The 14735-nt window shown below is 37.4% G+C and overlaps 1 protein-coding gene across 1 annotated transcript in view; it reads right to left on the minus strand.

Annotated features, from left to right (window-relative positions):
- The window catches only part of ABLIM2 (actin binding LIM protein family member 2), a gene marked incomplete at its 3' end in the record, with an annotated part of 101741 nt that overhangs the window by 10832 nt on the left and 76174 nt on the right, over positions 1–14735 (minus strand). The window contains exons 12-15 of the mRNA XM_029084868.1: positions 13553–13673; positions 11755–11853; positions 6152–6253; positions 4834–4887 (exon numbers count right to left, since the gene is read on the minus strand). Coding sequence (XP_028940701.1) covers positions 4834–4887; positions 6152–6253; positions 11755–11853; positions 13553–13673 — 376 coding nt within the window. The remainder of the gene's footprint in view (positions 1–4833; positions 4888–6151; positions 6254–11754; positions 11854–13552; positions 13674–14735) is intronic.

Raw genomic sequence — 14735 nt, forward strand, 5'->3', positions numbered from 1 at the left:
AAACTACTTTTGGGGAGTAATTGGTGGGAAAAAACCTACATCGTATTTTAGGGACAGACTAATATGGTCACTGCACACAGGAGCAAGTATTTTCTCATTTTTCTGTGTTACCATGACCACGAAATTTTATGTGGTTACATAGATATTTTGTGGTCTACAGACCTGGGCCTCCTACATTCACAAAAAGGATAGGCAATTACGGTAAAGAAGGTAGGAACAAATTTGGTATTACCTCTTCAAAAATCTGCAAGAATGGCTGTGTCAGACTCTAAAATTCACAGTTCTTCAACCAACCACTTTTCTGACTATGTTGCCCTCTTAAAGAGAATTTTAACAAAAAAAATATTGCTGATATTTTACCGTTGGTTTATTTTCTTGTACCTTTCCAAATTGCTGAGAAGAAAAACTCAAAACTGAAAACCTAAAAGCTATGCATTAGACAGTTCAAAACCATCAAATGTGGTGGTTTTTTTTTTTTTCTCTTTTATGTTCCAGCATATTGTTCCAGGCACTGAGTTACACCTCAGAATCGTACAGAAAGATGTTGTACCAAATTTCACACCATTTCAGATAACTTCCCAAAATTTGAGTCCTACTTGTTTTGGGGAGAGTTTAATGATACAAAACTGAAGCAATGCAAGGATCTAGCATAATTTTAGGTCCATGAAAAGTCCTCATAACAATGGGGTTGTCTGCAATACCAGAGTACAAGTGCAACACAAGAGCCCCATGCAACATAATGCAGTCAGAAAACATTTATTAATAATAAAAATGGTATGATAATACAAAAGTGAAGGCTCAGATTACACTCTAAGACAAAAGAGGTGGGGAGCAGATCAAGTTGCACGGTCAGAAGAGTTGTAACACTCCTAGCTAGCTGGGAACAACTCTGCCATCTCCGTTTCCCCAGCCAGTTATGTTTGCAGAGGACCTGCCCTGCATCTAAATAACAGGGGCAAAAGGCCACCACCATTAACATTTCAGTACTAATCAGTTTTATTTTCTGATACCATTACACAGATGACATCCTTAACTGGTTTTGTGGAGGAAGTGATACTTAAAAAATTAGAAATTGCAGTAAGGAAAAAAATCTACAAATTAGAGGTGAAAACCTGTAACTGTAGAAGGTTTTATTTTCTTCAATTTAATGTGGCAAAACAAAGTTGGATCATAAAACAAAAACAGCATTATGAAAACACTCAAAGATTTACAGTTAGCTAATAGCATCCTGACAAGGGCATTTTCCCAAGATGGCAAGCTGCTTCTCCAAGAAAGAAATAAAATATATATGACAGATGAAGAATAAAGTCCCTGCATTGCAAGGACTTCAACCTAGTTCATTGATGTTTTGGGAGCATACCCTAAATCACCAGTCAACAAATTGTTCAGATTATATGTATGGATTTTGCTCTCACTAAATCAGAAATCCACATAGAAAATCTGATGCTTTTTTGGAAATGGTTTTTGTTTCGAGATGTTGATGTTCTCAAAGGGAAAAACTAAGTTTAATCCAAAGTGTTATTCAGAGATTTCATATGTTCCACTGCATCTTGAGAGCATCTGACTTCAACATAGTTAAACACCAAAGTTTTATACAGAGATGCAGAGAAGTACAACAAAAACCAATTGGGCCCATGAAGTCCTGCCCCTCCCAAGATTCTGAGAGTGTTTTTTCAACACATGGTTGTCAGAAAAATACAAGTGGCCTGAATCTCATCAGTACCAAGCACTAGCTTCACTGCTACAAGGGATACTCGGTTCTGCTGTGAACCCCAGCATGAACTACACTTTTCACAGGGATCAGTGCTAATATTGTTGAAGAGTGAACCTTTTCAGTTTGTTTGCTTTTTTGTTGTTTTTTTGTTGTTGTTTTTTTTTTTAAATTTTGAACTATGCTGAAATATTTTTGAAACATGAACACACAGAAAAGAACAACCACATAGGCTCCTGGACTCTTCACTCTGACCCCAGCTCTCAGCCTGATCTCTCATACGTCCCAGTCTTCCACCACCTACTTTTTTTTTTTTTTTCATTCTGAAGTTGGGTGTTTATAATAGAAACACAGAAGCTGTAGCTACAAAAAATCTGTTGGGCACTGCTGGTAACTGAAACCTTTTAAAGCCAAATGTTTTGGAAGACCTTCTTGCACTTTTTGTTTTAAAGATAATTTTCATGCTTGTTTGTTCAAGCTTGGTCTCTTCAACGAAGGAATGTTCTCTGGCTCCTTTTCAGCATGTATCAGTTCAGTGTCCTGTTAGCTTGAGGAGCTGAATCATCAGCTGCTCACATGTTCATGCTTTAGCTGGGAGTTCTTCCAGAATAAAAGATATTTTTTAAAACTTTATTTTTTTTCTTGGAAGGAAATCTCATTGATTTTTTGGGGTTTTTGAGTTACAGTAAATTAAGTTTTGCTCATCAGTAGAAAAACAACGAGCATATGTTTTGAATACAACCTTTCAGAACATCTATTATCTATAGAAGAAAGATTAAAACATATATCCTTGTTAACCTATAAAGATTGCTGACTTGATAATTTAATTCTCCGCTCCCTCTAGTGATTACAAGGAACAGCTCCATAGAACAGTGCAAAATTGACAAAATCCAGACTTGGACTGCATAGCTGATGGATGGAAAATTGATATCAAAATGCCTGTCCTGGAACAAAAAAGCTCCTGCTTTGAATCCTCTTTGCAAACCAAAAATATCTATAAAATTAAATGACACAGCCAGGGTACAGGACATCAGAACTGTATCATCAGCTTGTGTAAATCAGTGAAGCTACGCTGATTTACACTAGATAATTGTATCTTTGCATTTGCTCATAAACTTTATAAACACCACCGCAATATTCAGCTTCTTCCTTTATCTGTATCTTTTTTTGCTCAGCCTGAGTAGTTGCCTCAAATGATTTTTATATCTATAGACAAGAGGGAATTAGAGAGCTTGGGCAGACTACAAGGTTAGAAGATTACATTAAATCAAGCACTAAACCAAACAGATACTACCTTTTTGCCTTAGAGGTAACATTAGTTTGTCCAAGATTAGGACATTGTGAGCAGAAAACGCCTATCAAAGACCAACACCTAAACTGCACTGAAACATCAGCAAGTCTGGCTTTGTTCAAAACCATTCCCAGAAAAAAAGCACAGAGGTTATCTAAATCTGGATTATTTGAACATGCAGTTATTTTGGCATGAAGCACCATTTACAGTGAATGTGAACAGACTGACTCACTCAGTTGCGAGACATCAGTTAACAATTTTATCCTATTACCATATCAGATTCAAACTAGAACTTCATCCAAAACAGAAATAACTGTTGTTTCCCGTGAAAGATAGTACAAAAAAGATAACTACATAAAAGCATCATTTATGGACTAAACGTTAACTGAGTTTTTTAAACTCAGTTAAAGTCCCCTATTACCACAACAGAAAAATACGTAAAATGTATTTTCCTTGTCCTGACCATGAAGCCAGTGTTGTATCTGCAGTTCCCTGACCTATGACTCATAGAAAGTTATCAGCTTTCAGCTAAAATCAAAGTATGGGAGAATAGACACACAGAGCCTTCTCAGTCTTATATACAACATGGGAAGTCACCTCTGTGTGGACAGTGCTGCAGAAGAGAATAAGATGGGAAGAGTTTGCTCCAACAGAGACACTGCTCACAGGCACAGCCTGGACCTTCCCTGGCCATGAAGAGTGGCATAGCTTCGTTCTCCCATCTGTACCCCCAAAGATACATGCTTTCATCCCCGAAGTGCCTTAGCTATTGCTCACAGTGTGATGAACATCTTGCATGCTTACTTTTTTCTCTGATTCATTCTCAAGCAGGGGAGCAATCATAATTGAAATACAATTTTTGGTTTGGGCAGATTTATATTATGCATTTTATTTTTGTCCTTTGCTTCTGAGTACAGGAGTACCCCAGTCATTACTTTTAATCAGAAATGTATTTATGCACTTTCTAGGCACCCTAATGAAATAGAATCTATACATATTTGTTTCAAAAGATTAATAATGGAAATCAGTTTAGAAAAATTAATTTTGTATTTCTAAGCCGGTATCATGTACCAAGACCACCATCAAACATCACTGAGAACACAAAGGCACTGACATCAACATTGCATTGATGTTGCATTGATGTTAATTAGTTAAATATCCATAAAAAATAATAGAACGAAGACTTTATATTTACCAGAGTCATAAGTTAGATTCTCAGTGGCATAAAACATCACGTATTTCTTTCTGTTGTTTAGAAACTCAGACAGCAATCTTGTTGCTGGGTCTACCAAAGGTTTTCCAATCATATCTTGCCAATGCTATCAGCTACTGAATTTGTTCCTAACTGCCATGGTGTGAATACATTCATTCCTGATATTTTACAGCTTAAAGGGCTTGCAGATGAAAAGTAATTCACATACACCACTTATCAATGAACGTTTTTCTCCCCAGCAACATAGAAGTAAGAATTATTTACAAAAACAAGACATGGTCTGAAAACAGGAGAGCTTCTACATGTACATGTTATATAACATTCCATAAATAAGAAAAATGCTTTGAAGTTAGTATAAACTCTGAATTACCAAGACAAATCAATGTATCATTATTCCAGTTTTAGAGAACTTACTGGATCCTTGGACAGTAACATATACAAAACACTATTTAATTTGCACTTAATTTTTCACTTTAATTTTACTTCTTCTCCTTTTCTATTTGAGATTATAGGGACATAATGAAATGTAAAAACTACAGCAAACTAATTTGGAAGTCAATATGCATTTCTTTACAAAGACATGTACAGAAAACTGAAAGAGAGAAAAGCAGACTGTACCATGCTGTTTGTAGATAGGAGGTTTCCTATAGATGTTATCTTTTACGCCAGTGTCTGAGGAAGAGGAAAGAGAAAGGAAAGAACAAAAGAGTAAGCAAGCAGTTCAGACCATGCTGCTCTTGTCTCCCCTCAATGCTAAAATGCAAACACTTGAACAAAGACTGCACGTTCATTTAGTGGCTTGTCATTCACTGGTTATTACAAGAGAATGAAGCCTAACCCATCATCTTTATATATTTAAAACACTGACTATTCCTACCTATGCAGCATAACCCCCCCTAAGACCCTCAGAATGCTTTAAGATACCTTGAATGGCATCCATTTGCTGAAAGGTAGGCAGTTACATCTGCACTACCAATGTATACTTCATAGACAACAAAGAGAAACTGGCTACACTTCTCACTACTTAAAATAAAATTCATATATAGGTACAACAGACCACTGCAACAGTCACACTTGAAAAGGGACTTTCTCCATTAATTATGAAGAAAGTGTACATGTTCAGATATAGATATTTATATTGGAAATGCCTAGTATTTTTATAGGAAATTCTATAGTTTGTCTATAATTTGAATTGTATAGCTATCCTGGCCTTCCAGGAATTTTTTTAAAGCCCCCCAGAGCCACAGTCCAGGGTTTGCATGTCATGTTGTACAGACATCAGATTTACTTAGTACTACAGACCTAAGAAGATACAATTCCTAATTATGGTGTGTTTACAGAAACATTAACACAAGAAGCTAAACATAAATAAACAAACTATTCCACTGGGCAAGTAGATGTCTTTAGCAGTCAAAAAAGCTAAACAGTGTGGACACAAATCTAATGTGCTTGTAAACTGAATGGGAACTTGACAACAGTATAGTTCATGTGCAAAGATGCAGCCACAGTGAGCTTCTTGGAGGTCTAAAGTCTTCCAGCTGTTTTTAAAGTCTATGTTAGTACGACTCTCTAATTCAAAGAGTAGATGGCTAAAGAAAAAAAAACCCAAAACTCATTCAGCCTTTCCTCCTGCACACAAATGCAACAGACCTATGCAGCCATGGCACTATAAATAATTGTATCTCTGTAGGCTTAATAACATTTGTCACTCTGCTTCCTCTAATGCCTTTTTTTTTTTAATATTCATAAGCACACAGGTCTCTTAACTCCTTCATTTCTGAGACTAAGTTTAACAGTTAATAGATTTTCACTTATCAGACATTTTCTTCTCTTGCAGTTCAAAGTTCACAAATCAATGCAAATAAAAAATTACATTCAGAGGAGAATAAACAGGTGTCAGTAATTCAAGTTCAAAAGCTAAGCAGTGAATGCCTACCTGGAATATGGAAATGCCTAGGAGCCTGCTGATAGACAGAAGGTGAAGATTTGCTGTCTGAGTACATGGATAAGCTTGGAGTGCTCCGACCACTTTCACTGCCTCCAAGGGGAAGAGCAAAGAAAGCAGATAAAAGAAAAAAATGGAAAGCAAAGTAGAGTATTTCAAGCATAAAAGCCTGTTCAGAATGACTTGTTAATCCAACAGTTTTAAATATATGGTTTTTGTAAAACCCATTATTTTTCAGCAGAGTGTATTGGCTCAGTCTCCAAACATCTTATCAATAATTAATATCTGATAGATCATATTAGATTAAACTGCCCCACTTGGAAACTAAAGCTTCTCCATTAAGAACACTTTAATTAAGAAAATAAAAGGACAAGAACATCTACAATTGTCTAACATGTTTTGCATAGCCTTAACTGAATAATCTATCAATCAAGTTTTTGAAAAGTTTAATGCTATGGCTCATAGCCTGCCCTGAAACCAGTAATGAAATCATTCAGTAGTGTTTAAATTATCTCAAAGCAGGACTAGACCAAAAAACAGATGTTATGGTTAAGTCAAATATTCCTGCATATATCAGTGACAAAAACACATGTTGAAATTTGGTTCTTAATTGCAAACTTTTCCCACAGGTAACATGCCACAGCATTTTATATTTATGCAAACAAGGTTGGATTATCAAGTCATGGATCTATAATGCCATAGTCACTTCATCAAATTTCAAGATATACATAAGATTGATCCATATTCATTTTTCCGCTGGTTTTGTCAAATGCTCATAAGGTGTCATTCATTTCCTCTTAGCTAATTTCTCCAAAGCACAGTCTATGGCATTATAGTGCTGCTTGGCAAACAAAAAAGTAAAGCTCTACTTTTTTGGGACTTGTAAAATCCAATTAATTTACAGCACTGTTAAGCAATTGGAAGCCAAACATGACATTTATTCTAACATAAAATGGTTGTAAATTTGGTGTTATTGTTTTAGTCTGGATGGAGCACAAATTTAATGGCTAGCAACAATGAAATTATGGCACGTTTTTTGGGGGTAAAGAAAGTGCAGCAGCTCAGAATATGTAACTGAGTTCTGCCTTCAGGGAGGGTAAGTTTTATAACCATAAAACTACTGGATTACCATAACTGTCTAGGCCACGCCATGGAGGTGGTCTCTGTGGAACCCTTGCCTCTGTCGACAAGCAATGGACGCATGGTCATTGGTCTGTAACCAAAGGCAGCCTTGACATGAACCACTGAAGTCAACTGGGTAGTGACATTGAGTTCAACGGGAGCAGAAGCAGACCAGACGAGGTCAGAAGAACGTGCTGCATATCTCACGATGATACACTAAGTAATCTGTTCTAAATTTTGTGTCTGTTTTTTTCACAGTTGGTGAAAAATTAAAACTTGAAAACTATTCAGCCATTACCACTGTGTACTCAGTAAAAGTGATTTCTCATTGAAAAAAAATGTAATCGGAGCAGTTGAAGAAGTGAAATTACAACTGCACATGCTGATAGCCTATGGTCCTTCCAAAAAGTAAGGGAAGAATTAAGGCATTAATAAAAATCTGGTGCAGTACCACCAACTTGCAGTCAAGTTGTCCTCAGACAAGGAACCAGACAGGTATTCATTTTCTTGATTCACGCTTTGCTCTTGGAAGGAAAGAGTGATTACAGGTTTTCACTGCACATTTATTAATTCCCTCTTTCTTTGCTGCTTGCTGCCCAGATGCTTGGCCACCCCTACTAAATGGAAGAAGCCTCAATGCCATTCCAACTTTGAATGCAAAGAACAGTGGTAGACATTTATGTAAGGCCCTTTAAGACTCAAATAACCTTAAAATCTTTATCCCAAAGTAATGTTACTACTGGAACTTTTTAATTTAAAAAGAAAAGGAAAATTTTCAGGTGATTTTCACAGTGTACTAATTCCTCATTTACTTAGAATTAGCATATTATTAAAAACTCATAATCATACATGACTTGCACAAATAATTACTTCCTCGAGCAGTGACCCCAAGGTGCTGGCATCGTACACACAAAGAGAGTCATTCTTCAGGGATAGGGTAGGGTGTCAGCAGGGAATCAGGAGGAATTATTGATTAAGAGGAATAAACTTGTAAGCAAACAGGATGCAAGCACAAGCACCAGGGGACAGCAAATCCACAAACTGCTCGATGCAAGGATCACCTGGGTGGAGCAGTTTGCAAAGCCATCACCTCTAACTTGCTCAAAATGGAAGAATTAAGGATGAAATCAGGGAAAAGTTTCTTCTTTCAGCCCACTTGTACAAGCTGATGCACATTTAAATTATAACTGTCACCAATTTGGACAAACACAAAAGAGCAGTTTCATTTCATATTTTGCATACAAAAGTAAGTATTTAATAATAAAGCAAACTGAAGGCCCGTGTAGAAAGTTCATGTTAGGAACTCCAGATAGTAATTTAATCTAGCCTATAATAGAAATCTCTAAAATGAGACTTTGCCAAGAATGTGTCTCATTCAAGGTTTCCCTGGTATACATTGAACAAGAACTTCAAATAAGGTCTCAAGAGAAAATAAAACTACCAAAGAGAGTGATTTTTTCAAACTTTTGGTTTTGTCTTCTGCCACAAACAGCTTCAGGCTGTGATCTGCTCCACTGGTAAGTGCAGAGGAAAATAAAACAGAATCATGAACTCTTCCCTGGATTTTGTTTAACTTGGAGAGAATCTGGAAAGGTTTACTTTGAACTTGACTGTCAACCACAAAAACTTCCTTGTGTCTTTTGGCAGCTGACAGGGTAGGCTGCTCTTTTAACCTTGTGTGTGTGGAGCCAACTGACCAGAGCTCAGACCATACGCCCTTTTCAAGGGACTGTCAGGGAAAATATAATATTGTTTAGAACTCCTCCCCAGCCAGCTTTTATCTTATCTGGGAGGATGGGAAACTCGATAACAAGTTACAGTAAGAGCTGTTGAAGTTCCGGATTGAACAACAAACAGATACCACTGGCCTAATGAGGGACATGTCAGAGCCTACTCCTGAAACTGGATCCTTCAGTATCTCTGCACATGGTGCTTTAAGCTACATAAAGTTTAGTGAAGTTTGGTGACTAATTCTTTTCAAGCATTCAAAGCCAAATAAATGGGCTTTGGAAGCTGTGCTCCTGCACTAGAAAGGCAAGATACTTTGCACTGCATTTTAAGTAAGCATTTTTTTAGTATGGCTCAGCATATCCTGTATGCTCACTGACTCCATCACCTCAAGAGGAAGAGTTACACCAAGCATAGGTACTTGGAATATCACACCCTGTGATTTGCTAGGGCATGAACCATGAAGCTTTCTTGAAGCAAGGCTGTCACATGATTTATTGTGAAGATGTTTTAAAGACAAAAATCCTTAAAAGAGCACAATCAAATTATTTGTCTGCATGATAAAGAACAGCTCATCCTATTACATGTCATGGAAGCTAGACTACAGGATAATGAAGAAAGAACAGGAACTCAGTAATCATATTTTTCACTGGAAAAATGATGAATTGTGTAATTCTCAGGATGACTATGATGCAAACTCAGGGAAGTCAAAAGGAAGATTCTGCCTGGTTTAATTTCCCTGGGGTAGTAACATTTCTGTCTCCTGGAAGCTTAAACATTTTTTTATTACAATTGCGAAGTGCTGGTTTTACAAAGATTACTTCTAGTATTATTAACCAGTGTATTATTTTTGGATTTGGATTTGGAAAAAAAATTTAAATGAGCGTGATTTCACTGTTTTACAACTGAAGTGGCAACATTAACCTGGGTCTGGATACAAAGCAAATATTTCTACAATCCTACTCTTCCCACAGTAGCCACTCCGAAGAGAAAAAAATAACACATTGATGTCCTCAAAAGGCTTCTCAACATAAGGAAAAAATACAGTCTACAACTCAGAGAAAAGAATTCAGAGAACTTGAAGAGGATAGAGGTAAATCTTCTAACTCCTTTTGGACTGAGATGTTAACTCAGCTTAAAACAGCGGTTAATCTATACAGCCTCTGCAGGGCTCAGGATAACCTATACAGGAAAATCATAAACAGGCTTGCCTGCCTCACAGGAGTGCTGTGAGGCATTGTAAGCTACTGCTTGCAAAATATTTTATCTTCTTGATAAAAGTGCCACAGAATTGCAAAATATTATAATTTTGATCACACTACTAATAACTGTTTGGGCACATGGAGCTGACACTTAAGGACTTTTTCCTCCAAACAGTAGCACAAAATAATTGCTGCTGCTCTGAGCAACAGCAGGTAGCACTGAACAGAAACTCATTTTAACAGGCGTGCTGCTAAGCAACTGCAGGCAGGCTTTCAAGTAAGGGCTTTCCATACAGTGAAATCCTGCACTGCAACACACTTAACAAGGTTTTTTTTTTTTGCTCAGTACATCAGGTTGGATGATATCGTCCAAATTTACAGGACAGAGCAAAAAACTGTTCATGCAGTGCCTCAGGGAATACCAGGGTGTGTGCCAGCCTTCCAAGAAACGTTTTTGGGGGTGAGTGCTTGTGGGTGCAGGAAGGAATTTTGCAGGTAGACTAAGATGGCAACAATCAGGCTGATCTCCTAAGCTTTTTCTTCCAAAATTTTCTCTCAGGAATCACATTTGGAAGATTCAAGCCTGATTCTGTTCCTGTTTATACCAGTGAAATTCAGCTGACTTTGGACAGAACTGTTTCTGGATGCATTAGGGCCCAATGAAGACACATTAGTTATTTTCCCAAAGGTGATGGGCTGCTGCTATTCATTTGAGTTTGCAAGTCTGGTTCCTGCAGAGGGTCACTTCCTTGTCTGTAATGGTTACAAAGGCAAGAAGAACAGTTTCACTTTATTAAATCAAACAGTACATGAGAATCAAGGAACAGGCACTGAAAACAATTGGCATCTATCATTCATGTCTCCTCCCCACTCATATTGTTACTAGAAAGGACCAACTCAGGGGAAGACACATGTGGTAGCTGAATGCCTTCTCTTTCTGACATTTAACTAACTAGCTAAAAAAAATAGCCTTTGCTTTGAAAGTTCTTGGCATTTCTCATTACTGTGTCAAAAAAAAGGCAAGGAGTTTAGACTCAGTTACTCTGTTTTATAACATTATTTGCTAATCAGTGCAGGTACATTGATTTAACCAGCTTATCTGGCATAATTTCTGGTAATGCTACAAATAATATGAAGAATCCCTAAAGGTAAGTTTGAAGGTTAGGTAACTGATCATCCAATGTTGGAATCAATGTATAAGCTTGTTATAGTATTTATTTAACATAATCAAAATAGGGTAAACACTGTATTTTAGAACAAATATTCTTTTGAATTATTTCCCTCCCTCATTTTCATTAGAAAATCTAATTCCTTCCCTCCACTCTTTTGAAAAACACTTAACACTCACTGAAAAAAAAGCAAAAATAAAACAACCCATATCCACTCAGTTCTTAAAACTTACACAGTACATCAAGAAAGCACTTGCACAAAATTAAGACAAATTTTATCCAAGTGGAAGCCATGCTTGCACAGACATAAAAGTGAAACACATCTGAATAAGTCTACAGTATCACAGCACGGTTTTGCATTCCTGGACCTTACCTTTGAAGAAAGGGATGTAATGATGTCTGAATGTAGATGTAGGGCTTGGGTGTTGGGGCAGGGAGATGCAGCTACTGGTACCAAGACTCTGAGTACCAGCTGGGGGCAACAGAGAGTAAGTGAAAATAAACTATTTAGTTCACTTACTGAAAGCCACAAATTACAATGCCATCCTTTTTTTCAGGAACATTTTCCTCCTGATGCTTAGAAAATATATAGTTTATATTTAAGACTTCATCTTTCTTTTGTTATTGCTAAAAACATCACAGTGGCCATACGATGCGGTTGGCCAAGGGATATGGGCTTTCTGCAGACAGAGAGAGTATCACATAAAATGCTGATAATATAACGCATCAGAAAATATTCCAGAAATGGCACCACAAAAAGCATAGCTGCACTCGGGGGAAAATCTGCATATTCAAAAGCTGCAAGTGGGAATGATATATGCTCATAATGGGTCTAATGAAATGAAATGGAGAGAGCCTTGTCTCTGCTGGGAACTGTGCTACGAGTGGGTCCAGTTCTCACTGCTGTCAGTGCACACTGGTAGGATTTAGTTCACAATGTACCAGGGCACTCAAGTGCATGGCTAATTTAAGCATTTGAAGAAACATCCTCAAGTTATTTGAGCTCTGAAAGTTAGACATGTGATTAAGTGCTTTGAAAAACATTCTCAGAAGTAATCTTTGCTTTGTTGTAATAATGTCCAGATAAGATATTTTGGAGGATTAATGGCAATTATCAAAAGTGGCAATTATGGTGACTATCTTCTAAATTTTCAATGAAGCTGTAAAACATCAGAATTAATTAAGAATTTCTTTTGTCTTTCCTCCTTGCTTTAAGAGTGTGCAGCTAAGCTTAAGCATGACACAGCTGCCAGACCTTCAGCAGAGACTAATCTTTCCTCTCTTTAATAGATCTCAATTATTCAATTGAGATTTCATTTCCACTTTGTCAAAGACTTTATGTAGTACAAATATTCAATTCCTGTAAAAAATGTGTTACCCATAAAATTTTAATTTCCACTGGAAAGTTAAGAACTCCCAATTTTCCAAACTAGTTTATAATATGTCCCCAATGAAATTAAAAGACACCAAGAAAATAATACAAATGCCTTGAGTTTTCCACCCAAATGATGGAGCGAAGAAAAATGAGACTGAATTTTGAGCAATTTAGTTAATTATTTCTAAGGATAAAACTCTGTAAAATGCCCAAATACAAACGAGCCTTTGTATGAGGTCCCCATACAAAGATCAAAAGGGGGTGATCCCTCCTCTCCGTGCAACAAGAGCACCAGCATAGCAATAAGCATTGCTGTAAACTTCTCAACTAAAGTAACTTGGCCTTCAAAATCCAGCCATTAGAACCACTAGTCACTCCTCGAGCTCTTGCACTGTGGAGAGGAGACACAGACCACAACCCTGCGGTACAAGAAGGGATACAAAGTCACTCAATCCCCCTCTTGGCTTTGTGTGCATTCACTGCTCCATGCCACACCGTGAAAGAACTGTGGATTGAATGTGTAGCTTCAGGAATGATGGGACTAGGATTAAGTCCTTTAAACTGTTCTGTCTTCTGTTTACAGATGCATAAAGTCATTCTTTCTAGATACCTGTTTTCTTTTTCTTAGATGATCATTCCTGAAGCACTTGTTTCCTTTCTCCCCAGGGGACAATAAACAAATCACTGCAATGAATTGCTACTCCACCTTAAACCCCTGTCTACCCAAGTCTACCCTACAACATAAGACAAAGTAGTGGAAAAATCTAGAGAATAAATACGGCTACTTTTCAATTACCTGGTCTGCTGTAATGCTGAGGAGAATGTGAGGTTGGAGTGTAGCGACCGTAGCCCAGCGAGCCAGCAGAGCTAGGACTTGACGTCCTGTACTGTTTGAAAGATCTGTCATCTTGGTCACCCTGAGAGGAAGAGAGGAAATACCTGTCATTAGGGAAGATAATTCACTTATGAAACAGGCAGAATATGCCATTTTGCACATTTCTGTGCTGTGTAGATGGAAGTCAATGCTGTCATAATGCTCCATGCAATCCCAATGGAATGAGGCAGCTTTCAGCTGTAAGCACCTCCACTGCAATGTGACTCTAGGAGCTCTGCCAAGTATCAGAGAACAGTCATGTTCCCAGGAAAGTCAGCACATACATTAATTTAATGACAATATAATTTGAAAAGAACATAACACTGTACAAATGTTGTTTCCAGACAGTATAATTCCCTGAATATACACAGGTGGGTGGAAGATGGGATCAGGTTAGCGTGATAGTACTATGGTCACTTTGTACCCATATGAATGGACGCACAACAGTTACAGGCAACACAAAAACCAGCATTTGTTGGCTTCACTACATCACAAAACCAACTGTGTCTGCTGTACAAATTGCCCAGCATACCATATTACAACGTTACTAGCTAGGTAACTGATATAAACACTCATATACAGCATTAACACTGCAGCATTGTGCAAAGCAGGTTATACAACCCATTTCCCACTAAACCCTTGGCTTCAACCACTTAAAACCATGTACATCCATTCCAAACCCCTCACTCTCTACAGCTAGTTAAATTACAATTGCACTTTGCATGTAGTGTCTTCTTAACAGTAAAAGCATTACTAAGTGAATTAGATGGGGAAATGACTTTTTGTGAACTAGCTATAAAAGCAAATTCAAATTTCTTGTTTCTTTTAAGACAAGAATTGTCTTGAGTTAACTTCAAATTACAACAAATTGAGGTAACCTGCAGATGCTCCCTTATGGAAAGTCATACTCCAAAAAATGCATCATCCCTCCTATTCCAATAGGAGTGAGTGAAGACAGGCTATACCACAGCGTACCATTAGTCACTGGTCATGAATCTTGGGACATCTTTAGGCACCTGTGTCACTCCCACTGGATCATTCATCATTTAAACACACAGGAGATTCTACTTAGCTCCATCATCATCTCCCAGATTCCTATCAGGAC

Source organism: Antrostomus carolinensis, unplaced genomic scaffold, assembly GCF_000700745.2.
Source record: "Antrostomus carolinensis isolate BGI_N321 unplaced genomic scaffold, ASM70074v2 scaffold10395, whole genome shotgun sequence".
NCBI classification, from domain to species: Eukaryota; Metazoa; Chordata; class Aves; order Caprimulgiformes; family Caprimulgidae; genus Antrostomus; species Antrostomus carolinensis.